This window comes from Lathamus discolor, chromosome 1 (genome assembly GCF_037157495.1).
Source record: "Lathamus discolor isolate bLatDis1 chromosome 1, bLatDis1.hap1, whole genome shotgun sequence".
Taxonomy (NCBI): Eukaryota; Metazoa; Chordata; class Aves; order Psittaciformes; family Psittacidae; genus Lathamus; species Lathamus discolor.
In genome coordinates, this window is record NC_088884.1 from 115647248 (window position 1) to 115674342 (window position 27095).

At 40.3% G+C, this 27095-nt stretch overlaps 1 protein-coding gene across 5 annotated transcripts in view; it reads right to left on the reverse strand.

Annotated features, from left to right (window-relative positions):
• GRID2 (glutamate ionotropic receptor delta type subunit 2) overlaps nt 1-27095 on the reverse strand; it is a 744966-nt gene that overhangs the window by 52009 nt on the left and 665862 nt on the right. For all 5 annotated transcript variants that reach the window (XR_010615424.1, XM_065691904.1, XM_065691874.1 and 2 more), the window contains one exon: nt 22410-22576. Coding sequence is in view for 4 of the 5 variants with exons in the window: in XM_065691904.1 (XP_065547976.1) it covers nt 22410-22576 (167 nt within the window). In the remaining variant the exon portion in view is untranslated. The remainder of the gene's footprint in view (nt 1-22409; nt 22577-27095) is intronic.

The window sequence follows — 27095 nt, forward strand, 5'->3', positions numbered from 1 at the left end:
ATATGCAATTTGATGAGGGAAAATTAAATTCTGTACAATAGCGACGCCCAGCACTGTTACGGATGTAGACCCTTGGAACATTTTTTATCATAATCTCTGTTATACAAGGCTTTGAAATGTGGCCATAAAAAAACTGCTCCATAATAAGACTTGGCACAAGCACAAGAAGATCTTAGCCCAGAACAGAGTTGTTGATTTCCTTCTCCCTGCACAGACCAAATCCTAAATTCACTTACAAAATGAAAACATGTAAATACATTTCTATTAAAGATGAATTATGCGTGACAGTTTGGCCTATCTTACACACAAAAAAGAGAAAGCAAGATTGTTCCTCATTTAGAAATATTCTGCCTTCATGAGCCAAATGGCAGCTGGGACCTAAGCAATGAAATCTGGCTACTCTGTGTAATTATTTAGTTACTTAGGGCATTTTAACAAATTCTATAGTTTATAGGACAGCTATCATTACAAACAGAGTTTCCTTTCTTAAAGCTCCCTGTTATGCTTCATATAAATATGTAATGACAACTGGCCTAAAGCTGTTGAAGTCTGTGAGAAGCGAGTTTTATATTTCCACTGGATCATATGGGTTATTCAGCCCAATCAGACCTTGCAAAACTGGGGTGAGGGAAGGAATATGCGAGGTGTTGCTGAGACAGAAGAGGAGCTCCACAGATCCCTTGTGGCAGTACAGCCCTTATTTGGTCTACTTTCCAACAGGGACTTTTTGCAGAATCTGACTCCCTTTTTTCCCCACAGAAAGGATGCTCAGCATGCTGGACCAGTTCTGTGCCAAATGGCAAGAAATCTTGAAGGAATAAACAAACAAGAGAACAATGTTTTTTACAAACATCCTCTGTGCAGGCTGGCATACAAAAGTTTTAGTTATAAGATGACCAGAGCCTGCAGACCGCTAACTAAAAGTGAAATTTGAGCATATTTATAGTGAATAAAGAAGTGGCTGTCAAAGGCAAATATCAACTTCAGCAAATACTTAGTTGCTTCAGCAACAAATTGCACAAACAAAAATACCCCGAAGTTTGCTGCAGTGAGCTGCTGCAGTGAGCCAATCCTCAGGGATCTAGTCAATGACTGAAAATAGGTGTGAAAAGACTTGCAAAATTCCTTATTATCCCTGCCTGTTATCCAGTCAATATGAAAGCTGATGCATTAATGCACTCATTAAAAAGGGATTGAAATTAAAGCTGATTTTGCAGGACATATGGAAAAATGTAAATTCTGAAAAACTAAAATATGTCTCTCCTTTTTTACAAATGTGACAGTGCACAACCTTAAATGCTTTCCATAGTTACTCATGCACAATTACAAAAGATTTAAATAGCAGCTTTATGAGTTTTAATGAAGGTAGGAGGCATCCAACCTAAGCGACTGCCATGTTAACAATATTGGCAAGGGCAGTACAAAAGCATGCATTTTCTGGTAAGACTGGGATGCTCAGTATATGTACCTCAGACTTTTGAGAAACAAAAGAGAAAAACCTCTCAATTTGGTGAATTTGGATCCTGGCTATTGGCTCTCAACTTTGCCAATGGCTGTTATATACAGGTATCCTTTATGTAATAGATCCCTCTATTGCATTTTATTTTCTTGGCTCCCACCAACAGTTTCTAGAAAGAATGTGCTGTTATTCACTTAAATTGGACAATTCAACAATGGTGGAGGGCATAATAGAGAGGAGCCACAATCCCTCAAAGTGATAATAACCTGCAGAGATATTTCACTTCTCATTTTTTAACCAAAACCTGACATTTCTCATTATTTCACAGTGCAGACTGCCTAATCCAAAAGTATATCTATCACAAGTAATTCAGGTACAGAACTGACATTGCAATTATTTTTACTAGTACTAGCCAAAAATGAACTATTTCTCAGTGACCACAGATCAAATTTCTCCTACAGGTATAGCAGTATACCTGCATTGAAAACTTCCCATTATTGGAATGAAAACATGCAGTTGTTGTTCCAAAGAAAGTGGTAAAGGAAGAGTGTCTCTTTTTTGATTGCATTTATTACTTTCCAATAGCCTGTGCCTGTCAAATAACAACAGTATTTTATATGTTATTTAACATGTAAAAATCCATCAGAAAGCATAATAAATTTATCTGTCAAGCAGAGATAACTATAGCTGTAGTTCAAAATGCTCACAATAAATTTCAATCAATGGGAAATGCACTGGAGGCTGGCTTTTGCTGGAGACTCAAAAGCAAGCCCAGTTTTGCTAAGAGGTAAAGGACCCAGGTGAAGAGCACTAAGGCAATTTATTTTTCTCGTCTCACAGCTCTTATACGAAACCAGGCTCTTCGCAATCACAAATACCACCTCTGACTATACGAAAAAGAGAAAAATAAACTCTGTTCTATACTTTTTTTCTTTGCAACAAAGTTTAGTAAATCTCAGTAGCGCAATAGAAAAATTCAAGATTCCTGTAATTGTTCTACTACAATGAATAATCAGAGACCAAACATTGTGCTATTATCATCAGCTACATCTCTGATGCAATCTGCATTTATTATTCTCTAAGTTTGCAAAGAACAGAGAGACTTGCTAGCAAGAACTCCGAGCTTTAGTTTACAACAATAGCATTTTCTCCTGTGCTACCATTCACTTCATGCTGAAGGAGTGTAGGTGTGAGAAAAGTGAAGAGAACTGAGCTCTCTCCTAAAAAAAAAAAAAAAAAAAAAACAAACCCTAAATAAAGCTTTTTTTCCCTGAACTACAGTAATACATTCGCTTCAGGCCTATTCATACATGAATGAGCAAACTGGTATTACTACACTGCTACTTACATACATGATTGAGATTTTCCTACCAAAGGCCATCTTCAATTCAAGGACAACAACAACAATAAAATCACCACCCCCAAATTTATGCCTCCTAAATTTAACATTTTTTACTGAGGTTTCAGTAAAAGTTATTTATCATGCTGAAGGTTGAAGGGCACAGCTGATGAGGATGCTAGCACCATACCAGCTAGTAATTCATCGCTTGGATGCGAATGAGGACAACAAAGGTTGGGCTGTAACAGTGACTAGTGACCTCTAGCACCATGAAGTTGCACAATGGACAAATACTTTGCTGGAATACACCAAGAAAGGTATTTCTGATTCAAACAGTGGAAGGTACAGGTGCGATCTCACCTAACACACTCTGCACAACTGCCCTTACCCACCTTCAAGCAACAAGAACCAGTGCAGATAGATATAGGGATGAACAGGAGAAAAGATACCTTATCTCAAGAGAATAAAAGCTTCTTTGACATGCATGAAAAATAGGAGAACTGAGAGTGAATGAAGGCAGAAACAGTGACAGAGAAAAGCAATGTGAGGGAAAAGACAATGTTAACAAAAGGAAACAGTTACACACTGGCTATGAAGAAATCTGGACTGTAAAGAATGCACACGAAGGAGGAAAAGCTTCCCAGCAGGAAGAGCACCATAAAACCAACAGATCTTCCAGGAGAAAACACTAGAGTGAACAGAAATCCCCAGGACTGGTATTGAGATGGCACTTGATGAAGTTACGAAAGGACCCATATGGTATGCTTGCCTATGAATAACAGGATAATGGATTTTAGTGTGGATCTAAAACAAGCATCCCAGTAACAAGCAAGAGTAATGGGTTTTGGCATACCCTGTTGGTATTCCCCCAGTGATAAAGAAGACACATGGTAGATGAAAGACATCAGACTTTTCATCCCACCACTCATCCCTTCTCTGCTCTGCCTTCCTCCTTGCCAGTGCCCCTTGGTGTTCCACCTCTGTGGGCCTGTCAGTGAAACCTGGCATAGGACACTCGGCTTGTCCAGCTGTAAGTCCCAAACTTAGTTCTTTCTATAGCCAGAATGCGAGAAAGATCTCTGCCCAAAGATGACATCAGAAGCATTTCAGAGGACCTAAGGTAAAGTAACAGCAGGAGACCCTTGTGCAGTGCAAGCTGCCAACAGTCAGCTTTTGAAGCAGTTTAGCTTTCAATGGCCTACAGCAAGTGGCCTTTCTAAGTAAAAATGTCTATATAATAGTAATGAACCATTAACTTTATTAATACCAACCAAGCTTACTTACAATATTATTGTAAGGGAGCATATAAATAGTTAAGTAAATGCAAAGTTATTTCAGAGCTCCACAGGGGGTATTAATAATCATAACTTCACTCTGGTGAGAGCCTGAAGACTACTCAAAAGTTAAGGTTTTCTTATTAAAAATATGCTTAAGGCTTCCTGATGCAGCAGAGATTTATTTACAGCAACCAACTTTTAGTACTGAGGGCTTACAACTCTATTATTCTGGTTTTATTATTAGTGGGTAAAACATATATACTAGTGAGCTGAAGGTTAAATCCAAGGGTTGGATGGATGGTTCAGGGACTACTCTTCCTTTCTGTGAGGATTTTACACTCTACTCTGTGCTAACATGTGATACAAGGAAACATTTTCTTTCCTCTCACTCATTACGTGTCCACAAAGAAATAGAAGATTAACTCTCACTTCACCAGCTCTCTAAATATCTGTAATCTCAAACCACTATCTTTAGTGCCTTCTCCTGATGATAATTCTCGATATACAACTATGATATTAAAGCGTGTCAGGGCAAAATTCCTTCCAAAACTGTTAAAAGTCTTGGCCTTCCACACAAAATGTACCATTACAGTATTAGTTTCCTTTTGGTTTTGCTGTCAAGTTTTATAATGGCTCCTGTCAGCTTGTGTCTGACTGCCTCAGAAACATGTGCAGCTGACTTCAGCCATCATTTTATCCATAATTTCATCTCAAACAACCTAAAGCCCAAAAAAAACCACAGAAGAAAAATCTCCACTTTATTATCATATCGAACATGTCATGTTCTTGAAATAAACCAGCATCATGAAGCTTTAATCCTATTTCAACCCCTCCTAAATGGCATCAATCAGAAAACTGTCAAGTGTGACAAGAAACCTGCTTCCATTCCCCTGAAACCCTGGTGGAATGAGTATTATTATCACATTTTTTCCTTTAGAGGTGTTCATTACAAAAGAGTGAAGCATCAAGAAATGCAGTCTCCAGCACAAGATCAATATTGATACATCCCCTGTTGAGATGTTTTTGAGTGCTACCCAACACAAGGCAAAAGCCCTCGCTGTTTTCCAAAACTTGTGGTTAAGAAAAGCACTGGAAAAGTGGCTGTGTGACTTCAGTAAGCATGTGACAAAGCCTCCCTGCAGCAAAGCTGAAACACATGTGTGACAACTTGTGTGCAAAGACTCCTCATTTCCCTCCATTATGAAAGCCAGGCTCAACAGAGAAGTAGACGATGCTTGCCCGGACTTCTTCGGTCAATAAGGTAAAAATCCTTCTTCTCTTTTTTCAAACATAAACCAACCATCAATCAGCCTGGGGTATTTCAAAACATCTGTGTTAGGTTGCTCAGCAAAACAATAAATTCACACCAAGATATTCCAGAGACATGATTTTGTCCTATTAGGTGTATTTGACTTGAAAAGGCTGTGAAGCATTTTCTCCAAATTTTGACAGAAATTAATTTGATTGTATCTATAGAGCTATGAGCTGAGCAAATTTAATACACACTTCTCTCCTCCTTGCCAGACTTGTTTTGCGTGGAAGGGGATGCTTTATTTTAAGAAAAGAAGGTCTCAGGAGAGCATATTTGAATATATATATATTGTAATACTGCTTCAAGGCCCCACTCTATTAATTTTCTTTGTCCTTGTTTTACAGAAAAGAGCACTGCTAGGTTATTCTTATGAGCACCTGGCGTGTTTACATAATTTTCTTTATCTTGCATTTCTTCTGTCAATTTATGTCTATTTACAAGGATTTCAACTTCTTCAGTCATTACAGCCAAAATTTAGTGGGTAGACAGGTTTAGACATTGAGGGTATGAAGCCTTCTATTTTGTGTTTATTATCTGGTAAAAATAATCCATCAAGGAGTTAGTGGTAATGGCATGCTATTATCATGTATGGATATTCTTCAACCTTATGCAAAGAAGTTTTCAGACTTAGTTCTTCATCAGCTTCATAAAAAACTATAAACAAACCAACTCACCTATGTTAGAAGTGTCAATAGGCAGGCCTGATGTTCGAAAGCACTGAGATGGAAGTAATAGCCTGTGGGCCCTATCCACAGTGTAACATGGTCAGATGTTAGAAGATATGTGGTTAGCTTCTACTTCTGCAGTCTTTCTTCCCTAGAGCATCAGGGGAGCTGGAGCTAAGCACTGCAGAGAGGCTAAAGGATATTAAAGATAGTCCATGTTTTTTCAAACATGGGTAGCTCCTTTGTAAACTATTTCTTAGTATAAAATGGCCAAATCACATGCAGGATGGGCAGACATACGACTACTATAACTATTTGAAGAATGACTTCATAGAGAATGACCTATTTCTTTCATTAGTTGTTTCAAATGTCATCATTATTAAAAACCAACAAATGATAGTCACCTAGGAGTTAATATGAAAGATACTGAAGTCAAACTACCAACCATTACAGCCCCAAACATTTTGGTCAACAAGGAGTATTAGTAACTAGTATTTTAGGCTTCTTTGAACTGCTACTTGTTTTGGTCATCAGCTTTCCTACCCTCTTCCTTCAAGCATACAAGTTGCAACTGTCTGACAGTAATTGCCATGACAACTGATGCTGGTCCCAAGAGTATGAAAGACAATACTGCCAGCAAAATTCAATCAGCAGGGTAATGAAGTAGCATGGATCACGGGAAGTTAGTTGTGGGCTCATGAAATGGACAAGTGAGCTACGTGGAGGATCCCCATATGCCCTGGAGCTATCCACATCCCAGGCTGGAGCATTCACATATGCTGGTGAGGGTGACCTAAGTGCCCTGAACATGAAGGAGAGATGCTGCAAAGTAGCAAACTATAAGCTTGGAGGAGAAAGCCAGCAGGCTGATGGCAGGGGAAGAGCAGTTTACAATGAAGTGAACAGATTTGCAGACAATAGGGATGGAAAGGCCATTACAACACCTAGTCCAGCATCCTGGTCCACAGAGGATCCCACACTGATGCAGGAAAAGCCAGAGGAAGATTTACAGAGCATGAATAAGGATTAGGCATCCTCCTTCCATGCATTTCATTTTCAGCTTCCTAAGCTTTCAGTTTACTGCCCTTCACATCCCTGCCAAAAAGTAATAACCTGAAAACAAAAATCTAACATGTTCTTACAAAACTGAAAACAATTAAGCACACTTTTTTTTAATCTATTGAGGTTGTAATAATTAAGAAAATGCCTTAATTATAAGCATAGGTTAATTACATGGCATCATTACAGGGCTGATACGGAGTTGGCTGTCTGAATTAATTGTATCCTTTACCTTCAGGTTTCTTTGATGTGAAACCTTAATCCAGGCTTTCCTCATTTTTTGATGACTGATTCTGGAGTTATAATAAGCATTTTTTCTATTTCCTTCTATCAAATAATGAATTTCTTTCAACTTTAACAAAGATTTCAGTTTAGGAATGTCTTATGACATCTGAGTATCTAGCTAATAGTTAGCTAATTTAGCTAACTATAGTATTATTGTGGAGCAGACAGTGTAACACAGGAGAAATGGTGTGCTAAAAAGAGTTCTGATTGACAAGGCCTTGAGGAAATGCCTCATGATTTCATAATTTGCTCCCTACTTTGAGTTTAAAAGTAATCCTTGAATATTTTCTCATTCAACCACAAATTCATTCAACTCAATTTCATTCAAACCAAGTCCAAAAACTTGGCTGAAATTTCTCTGAAAGAAAGCCCAAGTTCAGCGGGGGTAATGAGCCTCCAGCCAGGAAACAATTCTCTAGAAAAGCAAATGTTGCCAAGAAAGCTTCCTGCAACCCTGCTGTCAAAGCACTATGACTCAAGGCAAGCACTAACGCCCCAAATGAAAGCAAAGTAGACTGCCGGAAAGAACAGCAAACAGAAATGAGGGACTTTCTTGCCCAGATGCAATGTTAACAACGGTATTTGCAGGAGGCTCATGAGGTCCAGCATCAGGCCTATGGAGAAAAAGACTTTGGTTTGTAGGCAGCGCACTATGTATGTTGCCATATCCACGAACAGTAAATCATCAGGTTTACCTGCAAGCATCACAAACTGAACCTTGAGAAGGTGCCACCAGCTAGGAATAAACTATCCTGTTTATCCAGATCAATATATCAGTGCAGACCTGCACCATTTCTCCTGCTGAATAAAGATACTGTGCTATTTACACAGAGATAACCCACACCATTACTATTAAGATTCATCCCTGCGATTCCAGCTGTAAAAAGGATCAGTTGGATGTATATTAGTGATCTAAAGGGCTGAAACATTTAAGCATTTTAGCAAGCAGCTTATCGTTGCCTAAACAAGATGAAGGGCTGGCAGCTCTACTTTTTCCTCAATTTTGGAAACAGATACAAGTGTGTATGCAAGTGCCTGTGGGGGATGAGAAAGCTTCTCTGGGAGCAAGCAGATCTTCAGAATTGAACCTGAAATACAGCACTGTGGGAATCATCTTGAATTGCAACAGGCTGAAAGGAGCACAGCATGGTCTGCTCCCAGTCCTGACAGCCTGGGACGGAAGTCTCCTGGGGACAGTTGCTTACCCAGGCTTTATTTCAAACACAAAGACGACAGTATCGGTCAATGAACAAACAAACCACTCACACTTCCTAAATACTGGAGAAAAAAGGAAATACAAATGAACAAAAATGAACAACAGTTCTGGTCCCAGACAATACTTGTGTTATTGAGGTGGTTTTGAGACCACCAACCCAAAGGGGCAGCCCTCTCTACACTGACTCAACCCTGACTTTGCCCAGCCACAATGGGAAATGCTCCCCTGCAACCCATGGGCCCTGCTGCAGACCACTTTCCCTGTCTGGCAGTGCAAAGGACAACAGGTTTCTATACAACCCTGGAGCAGCTAAAAGGGTCGCTGTTAATTGAAGCAGCAGTAGGAAAGCGCTTTGGGCAGAAAAACGGACACAGCTGGTGGTGCCAAGGCGTCAGGTAATTTGAAATAAAGCTGGCAGGAGGGAGAGGAAGGATGCTGTGCCTGTGGCTGTGCTGGCTCCGCAGCCTGCAGTCTCCCTTAATCTCAGCTACTGCAGCTCTCTGTGGAAGCAGTGAGGCTGTTTCTCCTAACCTCAGGCCTTACCACTCCCCCCCCCCCCCCACCGCAAAACCACCCTGGATTTCTTCTACAATAAAGGCCTCAGAACAAGTAAGTGTTTTAACTGTGTGGCCTGCGCTAGGAATGAAGAACGAAAAGCTGGGAAATGGGGAGAAAAGGTGTGGTGGGAGAAGTGACGGCTTTGCTAGCTGGCAAAGTGATTTGTGGAGTTACCTTAGATGTGTTACTTATCTCCCCAAGCTTAGTTTCCCCCTGCAAGTTGGAGCGACAGCCCTTTCACTTGTAAAGCAGGAGGAGAGGGTACTGCTATACATTATTTGTCTGCTCTCTGCTACTGGCCCAGCCACATACACATACATTTCATTTTACAGGTAAGAATAAAATATAAATGCTGCTGTCAGCACAGTGACTTATATATATAACCATGGATGTATTTGTTCTTGTTCTAAAAACCAGTCAGAAGTTCTTTCTAAGACCCATTATTTTCAAGAGGCATTATATATTTAACTTGGAGCAAGACTGCTACTCAAGAATCACAGAATCATGGAATATTTTGTGTTGGAAAGGACCTTAAATCATCCAGTTCCAACCCCTCTGCCACGGGCAGGGACACCTCACACTAGACCATGGCGCCTAAGAAAAACAAAAAATGAGCATTTTATGTGTTTCTAATTTAGAAAGAACATAAAGATGATCAGCAAACCTTCACTTCCTCTGGGTATTAACCATGCTTCATTTTCAATTGCTTTTTTCCACGGAATTTACAGTTTTCTCCGGATTTCTATAAAACGGTGGAAGAATGCCCGTGAATTTGATGCTGCAGGTGAACCCTGATGGCTTTTTGAAAGCTCTGACTGCTGCACAAGTGTGACTGTCAGAGTTGACACATTTCTGTAGCTTTGCATAGTACTTTGCGGGCAAAAAAAGAAATTAACATCCCCATGAAACAGGGAATTTATGTTAATCTTAAGTCTTACATCTAAATTATGCCACAGACATATTTATAGGATTAAATTCTCCCATCAGCTAAACTAGCATAAATCTGGCATAATTCCATGATCCGAAGATCCGCTACTAATTAATTAAAGTCCCTCCAAACCCAAGGAAATTAATACAACGAGACAACATTCAAAATAGAGTGCATACTTTTCAATTAACTCAAGGCTCAGCCCTGCACACTTCCTCTCACACGTGGCTCTAGGAATACTCTAACCAAAGCCAAAAAAATCAATCCTGGGACAGGAACTTCTAGTCCCTTCTCTCAAAGCTGCAAATCCATGCTTACTACTCTGCTACTTTTCTCTCCAAATATTACTGTAATGGAAATTGTTTTTGAAATTTAAAAAAAATCAAATTTTTAATTAAAAAAGCTAAACAAACCTAAACCAACAGCTTATCTGTCATGTGGGCTTTCTATGGGAATCTGATGTCTTTGGAGTTACTGATGATCTCTTTGGTCACGTTTAGGCATCACACCTGTGAAACTGCAGCCAGTACAATTATTTTGCCCTTTCATGCTTGTTACTAGTTGAAACCTTTCTGCACTGGTGGGAGCAGCTGTAGTATGTAGGGAGACAAGGGGTTATCTACAAGACAAGTCGTTATCTACAAAGCCAGGTAGTTAAAGTGGCAGATTTTGTTCAGTGCTTTGGAAATTTGCCTATTGTTATACTCTTCTTTCAGCTGAAGACAACAGTAGCAAATATAAGTAAAAGGATTTTTAAGTTAAAGTAAGCATAAAAGGACCATTACATTTCCAAACAAGTGTGTTTCCCCCGGGTTCAGTCCAAAACTGCAAGGGCTTTTAGAGTGAACTAGCAAAGTCCCTGCATGCTATTAAACACATGCAAGAGAGAGATGTGCTCATGTGCCATGACAAATTACTACCACCAGGACTTAATCAGGAGTGTAAGCACCCTCTCGAGTTAGGCCAAAGCCCCTCATTATATTGTGCTGTGACTATAATGGACTGATTATTAAAATCTTTCTATTCAGAGGGATCATTAGAGGAATATGATAAAGTATTTGATTAACAGAAGTCCAAGTATGACATACTTTACTGACTTACTACTGGCAGCAGAAAAGAGCCATTTTTAACACCTTGCACATGAACTTAAAAAATTAGATTTTTCCTGATTAATTCTGTTGTAGAGGATTATAAATCCTGCCTTCCTGCCTTTTTTTTTTTTTTATTTTTTTATTTTTTCGTTTACTTGGCTGGTCATTTAAAACATCTATTTCTGTTCATCTGCTCTAATTTTATTCTGCGTTATCTATTGTTTTATTGAGCAGTTTAAATATTCTGGTTCTATATAAGACTTTTCCCTTAGTCAGGAACTGCCGTCTATAATAATAGCAATCAAGGCAGTTCATTCTGACAAATCTATGTCAGAAAAAAACTGCTGTGACTTTGAAATATTGAAAGTGACTGATAACATAATGTGTGAAGCAGAATAAATGCATACAAATGGAAGTTTTAGCTGAGCAGTCAAAGTATGAACTAAATACAGTGTCAGAGCTCTGCACTGAAAGCTCTACATGCAGGTGGTTACAATGGCAAATTACCAAATGCACTTTGCAGAAGTGTGTTATGAATAAAGTGGCAAGCAGTTTTTCCTTGGCCATATCCTTTCTTTCTGCCTGCACTTAGTCATAAAGCAGAATGAAGTAATGTTTAAGTACAAACCCTGGGTCTGCAAAGACACTTGGTGTTTAGAAAAGCCATTGAAGCTATGATGGCTGGGATCAGGGCCCTGCTTTGTTTTGGGCCAACCTAACCTGACTGGCACTAAACCACATTGTGCAAACAGGAGCCCCCAACATATACAGCTCATTCATGTTAGCAAATGTTTCTATCTGTTTTGACCCTGCAAAAATACAGAGCCAAGCTGTGCTTGTCTGGGAGCCTGTTCTGAACCAGGACAAGGCTAAAGACCAAGTCCATGAGCTATTTCTCTGCCTGGATTGGGCAGAGGCTCTGTAACGCCTGCAGCAGCTGACATCTGGATGTGTGCTCCAGGTGCCTACATGCCCGCTTCCCACCACTTGGACCTTTGCAGGCTCTGGTGGAGCCCACTGAGGCCACATGGTAACGAAAGCACATAGCACAGAAGTCTTCCAAAACCACTTACTGTTTACACCATGCCAGTAAAAAAAATCTTGAGCCTTTCTGCAGCTTACTGCCTTGGTTGCCTTGTCACCACCAAGTCTTCTTGGGGATTTGTGCAGAGGTCCTTAAGACCTCATGATATCTCCAGAGCATTTTTATCTCAAGGATACTGAGGTCCCATACATCAGAGAGTAAAGGCTTCCCCACACCATCTTGACCTTCCATCTTCACTAATCCAGTCTGTGTTTAGACATACTGGTGATCCTGCTGCGGACACTGTCTGACTTCTCCTCCCGATCCCCACCTGATTGCTCTGGGATGCAGCCTACCCCAAGGGTTTGCTCTGAGACACCACAGAGAACTTGTCTGGGTAGTTTCCTTAGACTTCTCACTTTGGTAATCTCCTCCCTGTATGGAGCTGAGCAATAAGGAAGGCTCCACTTATCCACCCACCCAATAATCATTCCCAAGCACCCAGCTCCTCCCTGTCCCCGGTGCCTCTCATCTCACTCCCTCTGTCCATGCAACCAGCTTTTCCTCTTGCTTGCATCCAATTTCAGCAGGACACCTCTGCTACAAACCCTGCTACCACTCTTCCTTGGCTCTATGTCCTAGGGACTTTCCACACACTCTTTTTTCCCCTTCCCTATCTCTGTACTTGACTGAAGTCATAAAGTAAAGGCTAGCACCTTTCTTCACCTACTGATGATTCAAGGATGAGTGACAAATAACAAACAGGTGTTTTATGGCAGGCTAAGGTAACCACTGTTGCACAGTTCCATGGATGGAAGCAAAATTCTTAGCTCAGGAATGGATAAATCCCTTCAGCTGCCACATCATGAAGTTCACTATTCAACAGAGCATATTTCAACTTTGAAAACAAACTTTAGTTTTGGACAAAAGCCTTCCATTTTTATCTGAAAAACAGGACCAGCTGAAGACTATGGTCCAGCTAAAGGTTAATTACCTTTTAAGCCAACAAAATGGGTTAGAAGAGATCTATTACTCTCCCCTGTTTTGCTGCTCTTGCTCATTTTAACCGAAATAGGTTGACCAGTGTTTTGAGCAACTTAGGTCAAGAGTTGGGAATCTCTGGCAGGTAATGCTGGTATGGGGTAGGCAAGCTTAACCTTTATTTGTGGTTATTATGTTCAGTCATCAAGACAGCTGCATGCCCAGCTGTCATGGTTTAAACCCAGTCAGCCACACAGTTTCTACTCCCCCCTCTTCTTTCCTTCCCCCCTCCCCACACCCCCGCTCCCAGAGGGATGGGGAGGAGAATCGAGAGAATGTAACTCCCACGGGCTGAGATAAGAACAGCCCAGTAACTAAGGTGTAACACAAATCACTGCTGCTACCACCAATGATAATAATGATAAGGGAAATAACAAGGGAAGAAAATACGATACCACCTGCTGAAATGAGCCCGACCGAGAAGAGAGTGCCCTTCTGGGTAACTCCCAGTTACCTCCCCGGGCATGATGTGCTGTGGTATGGAATACCTCTTTGGCTAGTTTGGGTCAGGTGTCCTGTCTCTGGTTCCTCCTGGCTTCCCCCCCTCCCTGGCAGAGCATGAGGCTCACAAAGTCCTTGGCCAGAATAAACATGTGAGCAGTAATTAAAACCACTGGTGTTATCAGCGCTGTTCTGAGGCCAAAAGTCAAAACCACAGCACTGCACCAGCTACTAAGAAGGAGAAAAAATGACTGCTGCTGCTACACCCAGGACACCAGCTCTTTCCTATGTCCAGGGAAAGCTTTGCGCTGATTTTCCACCCCACTTAAAAGGCAATGCTATTGCCCAGCTTAGTCGGAGTGAGAAGTTAAACCCGTTCCTCTCAAGACTGATGCACACAAATGTAAGATAAGGTAGCCAGAAAGCAAAGAATGTACTAGGGGAACATATGCGCTAACTGTAAACCTAATCTCTTCTTTAGGAATTCATAAAAAGGCAAATGCTTGGAGGGAAGCCACTCACTGAGACTTTCAGCTTTACTGTCACTAGATTTATAACCAAGCAGTTTCAAATTCTGCAGCCATGCACTTACTCACTCTATAAAACTTTAAAACAGACGAACAACTCAGCTTAAAATAAATGCTGCTTCCATATAGTTGGATGAGCAGCACTGCTTCCAATGGCTGTACTGCACACATGTTGTGGTACAATATGGTCATTTTACATACCACGTCTGAGGTGCCTAAAGCTGTAAAGTGGATAGAAAGTAGTAAGAAATAGCTTTCAAAGTGGTATCTACCGGCAATTTAACACATTACAGTTAGTTAGACTGCTTTCATTGGGGTGGTTCATGGGCAATGATGGATAATTAATATGCACGAACAACTCACAAAGCTTGCCTTTCTGAAACATTGAATGCAATTTCTGAATCACTTCCTGAAAGTGATTTTGTTCCCAATCATTCCATTGTTTAAGAAAAAGAGAAGACATGAAGCTGTCTTTTTCATGGCACCTCTTTTCCATTGTGCAACAGCTCCATCACCACAGTATCATTTGGACGCAGAGATTCCGTCTCATCATGAAGCCAGCAGGCAGCCCTCTGATTCTCATAGCTCTGTGCTGTATAAATACAAGAGGATCAAATGCCTTTCTCTTATGATTTTCTTTCTCATGCTTCATCCTAGTGCTGTTACTTCAGGATCATTCAACTTACTCCATCAATTAATATATTATGGTATATTTAAAAAGCCCACTAATCTGCCTGCTGCCTTTATATGTTTTCATTAATTAATTCCCCATTATGTGCATGTTATGAACTTTAGAGATGCTGTGGAAACTTTTAACCCACCTCATCAGTGAATATTACAGCAGATTAAAAAGTTGCTAAAGTCTGTGTTTCTGTAGCATCTCCATCTCTCTCAACTTCTAACCATGAATTTATAGTGAGACCTGCAAGCATCAGATGCACACCGCCAGCAGTCAATAAACCCATTTCTCCTGCCCTCGTAACACAATATGTGGAAGCCAGAGCTTCTCTGTGGTCCCACAGCCAGTGGCCCCTGCTAGCAAGTGAGGTGTGAATGGATAGTAAAGCGAGAAACAATTCTGATGTCAGTGCAGGAATCTTCAAAACTCCCATCTCTGCATTAGGCTCTGCATCTCTGCATTAGTGGGAGCTGGATGCAAAAGGACATCCTTAGGGACAGCTATTGGCAATGTGCTCATGCAGGATTACAGAACACTGTAAGCTTGGATCAGACAGTTGTGGGCTTAGTAGAAAGAAAAAGAGAGAATAGTGGTGGGACAAAAGCTTTCTGCTGAGCTTTATGTGAAGTAATGGATACCACTTTTAAAAATCAGAATGAAGCTACGTGTTTTCTTATAATCCATTGGAGGTTACAGAACTTCAGCCTGGATTTGGTGGCCTGGGAATGAACTCTGCAGAATGCAGAAGCAGGCAGCTGTCTGTCTGAGAAGCACTTCCACAAGGTGAGTTTCCTGGCATGAAGGGCAATTACAGTTCATATTTGAGGTCTTGAGTCAGGAAAAGGGAAGGTGGATGTGCTTTGAGGCCTATGGCCTGTGCAATTACCAGTTGCACCCCTTTGCGTGTAACATAGAGAAAAAAAGGATAAACTGCGTTATTTTAGATAGCCAGGAAATATTACTTTGGTGTGTTACTACAGGGTATCTATTTAGGATCCTGGTTATCTAAGAAACTGTCTTTTTATTATGTGCCACTCTGAAGTTAAGGCGTTTATTAACAGTGCCTGTATCTGAATAAGTTAGGACTGGATACTCATGACAGATTGCTCAGAAATCTGGAATTAATTTTGATTTTTGTTTTCCTCTCACTAATGTAATTCAAGTTATATGAACTTGTGACATGATCTAAAGGCAGCTTCTAAGAATTAAAGTTTTTTACTTAAATTCAGGAGTTTGCTTCAAGTTCAATAATTCTCCCAACCTGCAGTTTTCTTATTTTCTGGAATAATAGAAAAAGGTTCATTGGGTGAGGATTTTATTAGCTTCTCTCCTGTGTTTTTCAGAATGTTATATATACAGCTCAGAACAGCATTTAAATTCTAAGCAAATAACCAAAGCAAAACGAAGTTGAGCTCTTAATAATACATCCACCATTCTGCAGATGATCACTCTATGTAATAATGACAAATCCAACTAGACCATTATTGTCAGTCCTCTGCAGGGTTAGAATGTTACCCAAAACACTGATTTTCCCCATAGGTGGTAAAAGATAAATCAGCAAGTAAGGAACACTCCCTCTTGGGTTTTTACTGGGAAAAAGAAAAGAAACAAAAAACCCCTAAAACCCAGGCTGGGGGAGGAGCCCCTCAAAGAAAGGGGTACACAGTCCCAAGGACTCAGAAAAAGAAATCAAAGTAGCTAGGAAGGAAGTAAATTTCTTTGCACTGGAGTCTTTGGACGTCATTGACCTCTAAGACACTGAAAGAAAATCTCAGGAGAGAGAATTAATAGCAAGGAGACAGGAAGAACATATATTTATGACTGAGGGCAGGAACTTTCTAAAACTCAGAGTTTTGCTGATAAGATAAAAAAAGGACAAGAGAAAATCCATACCATTTATTTAAAGCATATAGCTTCTGATTCACTAAGGGAGATTCTGAAATGCTACACGATGGCTCTCTTCTTTGCCTCCAAAGCTTTGGACATCTGAAAGGGCAACACTTGATGCTAGTGAGGTGTCTTTGGGGTTGCCATGAGGAAATCACTATGAGTATCTATTTCTTCCCTCCAGCCTCCAGGACAGAAAGATATGACTGGCTTCTCTAGCAGTAACACAAATTCTTTGCTTCTTTTTGTGATTTATGCCAAATTCAATAGCTTCTGCAGAAGCCATATGGTAGTTGTACCTTCCATACATTATTCCATCACATGCCCCACCTCTCACAGATGACCACCAGGAGGTATGCTACTGCTGCTGCTTCTTTTGGCGCACAGACAACTTTAAGTGTCCGTAAGCTCATGCTCGGGCAGGGTGAATGCCATTTGGGGCAACTCAGCTGATGGACAACAAGCAAGAGTCCCACTCTGGGGGCTCTGAAGGCTATCTTGCCCTTTTTTAAAATATTGTCACTGTTTCCTTTCATTTCAAAGTGAAGTCTTAGGGGCAGAATGCACATGAATGCTCTTGGGAGATGAGGAAGGCAAAACAACTACAGCTTGCTTTTTTTCAATAGTACTGGGTGTTGACAGCTTCTAGTTACTTAACTGAAGAGCTGGCTGCTGGCCTCTGATAAGTGTGAACTTGGTGTTTCCTCTCCCTCTGCTTCTAATGCATTGTGTGGCCAGGACTGTAGTACAGAAGAAGAGAGAACCAGCAGAAGCAGCAGGGACGTGAGCAGGATCCAAATGCTTTGCTGCTGCCCCCTCCTTGACCCCCACCAAAGCCAGCCACCAGTACAGTGCCCGAGCCATTGCTCCTGCACTGTAGGAAGCACAGACATCCTATGAAACACTCTGAAAGGAGGTTGCAATTATATTTATACCTCCCAGGGGTGCAATGGAAGTTTCAGAGTTTAGGGCTGAAAAGACTTCCTAACAGGTGTCAAATTTAGTGTCAGCACGCAGTTCCTCATAAACTAAATGACACATCTTCTTTGAACTCTCCTAGTAAATTTGGCAGTTCCATTATTACAGCCCCTGTCATTACCTGGAAAGAAAAATACATACTGAGAGAAAACTGACACTCTGCCTGGATGCTGCTGGTGCTCAGAAGGTTAAGTCTTAGTGGCAAAGAAAAGGGGACAGCAATCTACGTGGGCATATCAGCTGGCTGCGTAATGGCATAGCCAGACATGTTTCTTAAGATCTGCAACATGTGAATAAAGTCATCAGGATGTTATGACAGGTCCATCATTCAGATGTTACCCACATTATTTTCTATATTGCTGTGCTATAGTCACACGTCTATTTTCAGGATGGACTTGAAGCATCTGTTTTCAGAGACAGCACTAGTCAGTGGTCACAGGCTGGACAGTGGGATCCCAGCTGGCCACTTTGCCATGCCAAAACAGCAAGAAGCCAGTTTCATTCTGCATTCAGACCATGCACTGCTGCTTATGTCTTTGTTGTGGCCTAGAGGAGATTTTCTGCATGTGAAAAAGAGAGGGCGCAAAGACTGGATTCTTTACAGTGGTTTCAGTTTGTTACCCTTCTCCCCTAAACTGTAACCGCACAAAATGCTTTTCTGAAGGCATACTGATATTGCAATCTGAAAGGTATAACTTTTCTCATTAAAAACATCTTGTTCATCCCCAAAATGATAGATTTGCTTGAGTCTAATTTCCTTGATTTTCCTTGGGAAGAATAATCAGGAACAGGGTTTCATCTTCTGTGATATGGCTAGAATTAATTTCTTTAAAGCCCAGCAAATGTATGTGGAGTTTCTAAGTGATGTGCATTTTGCCACACACTCCACTAATATTTCACTATACCCAAACTTGTAAGAATAATCCTGATTTTAAATTGAATCACTTCAAATATGTGAAAGCACTCACTCTTCTCTCTAAAGAGTACAGACATCACCTTATACTTGTAAAATTATAAACACAATATGAACCAATACAAGCAAATGTACCTCAATGGCAGTACATTCTTTTACCATACTTGCTTAATTGCATCAATTTAAAATCATGTACATATTGAACCTTTGGTGTTAATTTAGCTGTAGCCTTATAAGCATTTTCACCTTCTGGTTCCTTAGTAACTGAAAGCTCATTCCATACTGGTAGGACATGCAAACACATGGGTGCTAGCAGGCAGCAACACTTTGAGCCTGGGGGCAGGGTGGCTGTCAGCACCGGCTCCACAGCATGCTCAGGGTACCGCGTCTTGAGTTCTTCTTCAGTGTGGTGGGTACCAGACAACCAGGAGGTCATCAGCTGCAGCCCCACATCCCTAACACAGGTACTACACAGGCACATGGCCACTAGGACCATTACCATGACTTTGGTTTTCACCACGTTCTCGGTTGTTTCAGGCTTCTTTTTAGCACCACTTAAACTGCCTGTGGTATAAAGGGGCATGCCATTACCATGAGTTATGGGAGGAAATATCAGGGAACTTAATTTTTGCAAGGCCATGGAAGTGTTTTGATGGCACCCCAGCATGTCAAACTGATTGCAGGTTTAATACCTTTCTTAAGTAGCCTAACTGATGGGTAAACAAACTCCCATAGAGACTTGAATACTTAACAGAGGTGAATACTATTGCAGTCCCCAAAGGCAACAGCATTTTGCATGTGTTAATCCCCTGGAGAACAACATAGCAGACATCCCAAACATAAAAGTGGTTTTGGAAATCCTAAATGCTTAAGCAACTTCACTACAGTGTTATTCTGACTACAGCTCATACCCCATAGCACTAGAGATACACGGTGGGTGTTTATACCTCTCTATCGCTTTTCCTGCTTCTCTGGGAATTGCCTGAATATTTGGAAAAGGTAATGAAAAGCCTTAAGCTCATGCCCATGCTTCCTGCACTGAGACCGAAATCTCCAGTAAGCTTGCCAGACCTTTTACAGCAGCACCCTAGGGATTTAATACTGTACAGCTTACGGGTTTATGCGAAATTTCATAAAAGAGAAGCCCTGTATTTTCACATAAATATATTTATTTTGGGAAAGATCAAGAAATGCCAATATATTTCAAACCAGTTCCCTACTGCATTAAAGAATGTGAAATATTCATGTGAACATTTGCGAGTCCTATATAGTGAAATCTATTTCCCTCTCTATTTAGCATGCAGGCTGCAGCAGCTGAAGGTTGGTCATATTTTTCATTAGGAAGAAAAGTAAGGATGATTTGTGAAAATCACACGGAAGTAATCATAGGGAACAGTACTGAAGGGTTTTTGGAACAAAACCTTGTAAGCTACCTTGCAAGCATGCTCTGGCATGTGTTTCTTATATGGTGTTTTACAGCTCCAGACTGTAAAATTCTATGGACATAATTAGAAGTGCAATATAATATACTTTTATAATATGGAAATAAAGATCTAAGTGGCAGCATATACATTTTCAGAATATATATCTTGGCCTCTCTAAATTCTCCAGTAAGTAGCAAATTCCAGTTTCTCTGTTCAACCATTACTCTTGATAATGTTATGAGTTACTTTCTCATCAGTACTAAGTTTTGTGTATCCATCCAGACCCTGCTGTGCCCCAATATCTCACAAATAATCTCTTTTTTTATCCATCTGAATTCTGATAACTATAGCAGGAAATGGAAAATGGGGAATTCTAAATGCCTGTGATCCCCATTTCCACCAGGGAAAGCATCTGGCCTTGGGAATTCATTTAACTCCCCTTATGCTATGGCCTCCCTAAGCATTAAATGGAAATGACATTTACTTTCCACTGAGAGATGCTAATATTTATATATTCCTTGAAGATCCTCAGATAAAGAGAGCTATATATGTGCAAATTTTTATGCTTCTTTCTGCTTTCCTACAACTTCAAGATATAATAATGCACTGACATGCTGAAATTTTTATACAAACCAAAATTGTACTTGGAAACGTCAGGCCTGCACAGACCAATGATCCAGAAGTTGCTAAAAACAGAGCATCAGAAGATGTAACCTAGCCTCTCCAGGTACCAAATTCTGTGACAAAGAAGATAACTGCTTACCAGAACCAGCCATAACCATTTCCTCTATGTACTGAGAACAATAACAAGTATAATAAATGATGCCAGAAGCAGCCCCTAAGGGGTGGTTTGGATGCATCCACCTTCACTTGGAGAGCAGTGGTGGCAGGGATGGAGAATACTCATCTGCACGGACATGAGCCACGCTCTGCCGCTTGGCAGGCTTTGCTGTATTTAGTGATAAAGTCACAGCCTACGAAACTCCCCTATGTGTTCAGATTTTTGTACTCAAGCTTACACGGGTAACACTCTGAAGGGTCTGACTTAACACCTTCACCAGCACCGGAGATCTCTGGAAGCACTTTTTAGAATGATTACCAGAAGAAATTTTACTCCTTTGTTTTGCACGGAGACTCCGAACATTACAGAGACAGAGATTTTTAGCAGAGCCAGCCTGATCATAGCTGGCATATAAAAGTATTAAAGTATTCAGTAAATAATTGCCTATAAAGCTAATTGTAATATATCTGTTATATATGTTTCATCAAAATTAATTTTTCATTGATCCTGTGAGAGTTTGTATTCTGTTACTACTGTGTCAGCACAAAATTCAACCAAACCACTCCCAACACAGAACAGATTCAAAGAATTTGAGCCTTCTCTCTTCATGCAGTATGTGTGAGCAGACAGTGAGTCCTTTGAGTCTGCATACTGTTACTTATTGACTGCTTTCCCTCTACCTCATCCTATGTACTGAAGGCAAATGCAATAGCCTGAATGAAGCATATTCTTAAGATGGTTCATGTTCATTATAGCAACCACACAAAAAAAGAAATTCCATCACAGCAACTGTCAAATTTTGTTACATGCCTCTAACACAAACCATTAGAAACTGGGTTGAGAGAATAGGTGCAGAATGGAAAACGATCATGAGATTAGCCCACATTTTCTAACAAACAGACTGGAGATATGACACTTTTTAAATGTTTGTTTTTCACATTTCACACACATCCTGATTTAGGAATCAATACCGGAGTGAAACAGAAATACTGCAAAGGCACAATACATAACCTTGTAGAAACACAATACCAGAAACACCTCGAGATCTCACTGTGGTAGCCCAAGAGACAGATTAGTAGTGGGATAAGCATCTAAGCTTTTGGGTACTAGTAGGGTTCTTTTCACTGAAGCATCAGATTTTCTTGTACATCCCCTTCAGGTTTCCTATCAGCGTCCCAATTTACTTTTTTCTTTAAGAAACAGCTTCTGTTGAATTATGCTGTCCCTCTATAACAAATGATTCAACTCTTTCCTCATTTTCCTGCTAATGAAGTTTAGCCTATCTCATTAATGTTTTCCAAATGAAACAAGAACAATTCAAATTAGAGCAGTACAAAGTACTTCTAATGCAGTTTCTAGAAAAGTGAATAATCCTATGTCTCTGAGGAAATGAATGCCTATGTAAGAAATGAGCTGGATTGCAAGCACAAGATGTTTCCCTTCGTGGAAAATTAAATTAGAAGAAGCTTCCAGAGCTAAGAAAGACCATCCCTTAGGACCTGCTCCTCCTTCTCCAAACCCTTACCTTTGTGAGAAGACATCTCGGTAGGGGCTGCCGTGCTGCAGTGCGATCCCATATCCTCTGTCTGCCACAGTGTTCCCGACCGTGTAAAAAGAGCAGTCTGCGTCATTGATGGCCACATACTCCAGTACCGCTGCATCCCACACAAAGGCATAGTTCCCATGTTTCACCTGTGGTAAACAGAAGAAGAGCTCAGACTATGGACTGTCCAGTCTAGAAGGAACTTGGTGTACCTAAAAATGTGGCAGTTTCTGCAGAGTCACTTCTTTAAAAGAAGTGAAGTTCGGGTGCCCAACAGCTATCAGCACAAAAAGTGCTGCAGAGCTGCTTTGGCTAAGCACCTCTGCAGAATGTGACCTGAAAAGAACATGGCATCAGTCAAACAGCGCCATGCAGATCTGTGCTGTCATTCTTCAAGAAACAAAGGGAACATCAGGCTCCTTCCGTCAATGCTAAATTCCACTCCAAATCTCCCTTAAAGCTTTTTTTCTTTCGGCTGTAAACCCAGCCATACAGAGGAAGGTAGATATTCACATTGGGAGAACAGTGGGACAGTAGGCATGGCTATCCAGATGGAAGACCACCGTTCAAGATGGCCCACATTTCAGTCACGCTTCAGGTTGCCAGAGGTGTAATGAATTTCTCTCTTGGGCTCTATGAATGATTGTGGCAAGACCATGACAACTAGATTTTTTGGAATTATTTTTCTCAGCATGAAGGGTTTTTTCATGTCTTCAAAGACTTTTTGTACAGCAAGTTCATGCGAGCCATTTTAACTGTTTTACTGAGATATATACACAGAACAACTTATTATATTGAAGAGCTTTTAAAGTATCATTTTGCTACCTGTTCACATTTGAAACAAATCCAGATTTTTCTTTTCATTTAAATGGGATATATTTCAGCATAGTGTAATTTCAGCACTTATTCAGAAGCAAGCTTTTAAAAACAGAAATTCAGTCTGAAGAAATCCTTCCCTGTTTCAGTGGATTTCTACTTTCCAGTCAAATCATGCTTTTTCCGAAAAAAAAAAATAATAAACTCTAGCGGCTCTACCAGATCTTTTACAGTTTTCTGTTCTGTTGGTCTCTATGTCAGACCTGCAGAACCACACTGTTTCTTTCTTGACCCTCTGCTTGGCTTCACTCAGTGCTTTCCTGATGCCATATTAGCCAGCTAAGCTGTAAAACCACGCTGAACCCATTGACTTTGTACATCTAAAGGGAATAAATATGTGACAGCTAAGTGAAAAGTAAACAAAATGCAAAAAGGCCATCTGGGGCCAGGCAATCCAGAGAGAATTCAAAACCAACTCAGCATATCAAAATAAGCAATGTCAGTACATCATTTAGATTAGTCTTTGACAACGTAGATTATGTTTTTAAAGACTGTTTACATATAAAAGTTACTGAAGCAAGGCACACCGGCTGCTTGCTCACAAGATGTAGTGCACAAGGAACAAATTGCATTTGGAACACATTCCTTTTCACTGCAAGCCTGGGAAAGGAGTATTTTTGTTTTCCATTCATAAGCATGATACAGGGAGGATTTGTGCAGATTTTGGAGCAAAAATGGAGCAATACTATCTGTGGACTCCACAGGAATGGCAAGATAAAGAAAATTCTTTTCAAAATACACACACACACCAATGCAGGATTGGGTCAGTTTAATCTTCTGGGTCTGGAAGCGGTCAATAGTTGGGGTTTTTTCTTTGGCCTCTCAGAGGAGGTTTAGGTCTATCTAAAAGGCCAGCAAATAAGGGATAGAAGTGAACTTGCTGTTAACAAACAATATGACTTGTATGCTTGTCTAACAGGCACTGCAACTCACAGAGCTCTTCCTAGCTTAGGTTATTCTGATCTTCTTACGGGCACCACTTGGCTAAGAAATAGATAACACAACTAAATAAAAAAGCCCTTCCTAGGAGCATTGAAAAGGATAGTGACTCAGCCTGAAAAAGAATCATGATGTGCAGACAGCAAGGGAGGGAAATAGGAAAAAAAAGCTCAGAAAAAGATCAGAAGAGGGGAAATGAATCCTGAGGAGGATCAGATGGACCTTTCAAACAAGGCATTAAGGAAAACTGGGGTTCAAAAAGGCAAGTAATTTTACATGCAGGGAGATAACCTTTGAGATGATGGCAAGAGCGGAGGGTTATGTTTTGACACCTGCTTTTGTCCTAACCCACCCTTTTAGCATCCTAGGGCACTGAATTCACCTAAGTACGTGTAAAGAGACTTATCAGCTGCTCAGCTGGTCAGGAAAAATTCTCTTGATTTGGCTGCTTGGCTGTAAAACAACTCACAGTGAGAATATATAAAAGTGGTAAAAGCATTTACTGACAACAATATCTGTGATGAAGTGGTGTATAAAAGATCCTTAGAGCAGACCCAATGGCATCACAGTTCAGGTTTCCACAAAGATATTGCATTTCATAGATAAGATCACAGTGAGCTTGTGTTAAAGTGCATGGGGCAGGAAAGAGACTGAAGAGCCAGAAGGGATCATTCCAGCCATCTACATTCGTCACATGATTGCTCCATGCCATAAAATATATAATTTTTAGCATTTTTGCCCTATCCATTTACAAATCTAGGGAATTCAAATCCATGGAGCAAACCTAAGATGCAATTGTTGTTGCTTGCAATCACTTTCTTTATGGAACTGCTCCTCAGTCTGAGAGTTTTCGTTGCTATTCAGTGTATTTATTTGTACTACTTCTTACAAAAAATAACTTTCCTAGATACTTTGCCTTTTTCAGTTCTAAATACTCTCACTTTGGGGCTGACACTTTACAATTCCTGATGAACCTTTCTGTTACTTAGCTGAGCTGGATACAGCTTTCTTTAATCTTTCCTTCCAAATCTTTCATTTCAGTCCTCCCATTAGCAGTGACACTACTTTTGAACTGCCTCCAATTCTTAACTTTTATGCACGAGAAAAACACCTGTCTCACTAAGAGAGAATCAGTTATCTGGCAGCTCAGGGGGCACACGATTCCCTTTTCAGCATACCCTTCTGCTGAGATGCATAGTCTAAACTGTCTGCCCATCGATCTTTCACACAGCTTAAGATTGGTTTTTGCCCAAAGATCTAAGAATATAATTTTGCTAGAGTCTAGCGTACCTGGAGCCCTGATGACATTGCACACATTTGTACCTACAAATATGGGGTAATTATACTAGGAAAAGGGGGGATGATGCTCCTTGTGAAAGGAGAAGGGAATTTCAGAACAAAATGTCAAACCCCCACATCCTTCCCTCTCTCCCTTTTACTATGAGAAGCACGTATTTTGTAGTATTGCAATAGCTATGGTGAAGACTTCCACTTCAGGCCTCAAAACGAACAGCAAAAAGGATAGCTCTGCATTATGAGAAAAAGTTAAGGAGCTTACAGTCAGACAATTATGGGGACTAAATGAAAGCAGAAGCTCCTTGGGAAAAGAAATGGTTCTTTGTAATACATATCTTACTACTTGCCGAAGATCTGCATCCCTGATTCTACATTTCCACATAGCAGATTTGCATTTTCTGTTGAGATAATACCATTTCCGCATGGTGACAAATCTGCATGCTGCTCACATACCACCGCGCAGCCCAGGATCACCAGGGAAGCGTTTGTAGGAGGGCAGTGTATTATCATTTAGCAGCAACCCCAGCTTTCCAGTCCACCAGGGCACAGAGAGCTGACACTTCAGTCTCCTTCCCTGTGGCATCCTGCCTATCAGTATGACAGAGGCTAAAAAGGTTTTTGGAGTATCTGATTACTATAGCCATAGAAAAATGAAAAAACCTCACCCCTATATAACAAAAAAAATTGCAGACAAAATTGAACCTGTTGGTTGTTCATCGGGGTATTTTGAACTCATGTGCTACACTGGTCATTAAGTGAAACTGGGAGATACGGTACCAGGCAGAAATGCTTGACTTCACGGTTTTGTAAGCAATTGTAATGGAGTTACTGTAAAAAGAGTTGTTACATAGAATATGGGCCTCCAGCACTTAGATGGTCAAACAACTTTTTTAATGCTGTTATATTTCTTTTTTCTATCACTGCACATTTATGAGATTTTTATTTACTGAAGCCCTGCCTGTATATATTAGTCAAAATTCACCTTTGATGATTCCACCAAAACCCAGTTGAGTTATACTAGGAAATCATTTAAAGCCATTACACTGTTGCATATGCACATATTTTATGCCAACAAGGATGTGGATAATATTTCTTCTTACAGCTAATCCATTCATGCAGAGTACGCTGAATAATGTACTTATGTACAATTCCAGCATTCCACACCCACATTTCTAGGTCTAGAAAATTATAAACCTCAGAAAAAAATAACTATAAGTAAACATCAACTACTGCAACATTTCATACTTGAATTTTTTGACAATATCTTTTCTGTATTTTAAATTAATCTTTAAATGAAATACAAAGAATCCTCTCGAAAGAAAAAATATACACAACAGGCTGTAGGTTAAACAAAGCTGGCTCCTCTTTTTTTCCTTGAGACCTCTCAAATATTTAATCATACCTGTTATAAAAACAGTGCGACTTTTAAGACCAGAGAAGTCTTAATTTTCAACTGGTTAAAATGGTATTAATTTCCTGGGAGAAGATTATTAATAATGCTAATGAAGCAAATGAAGCACATTTTCTGAATACCCTGTGCCTACACTCAGGTGGCAG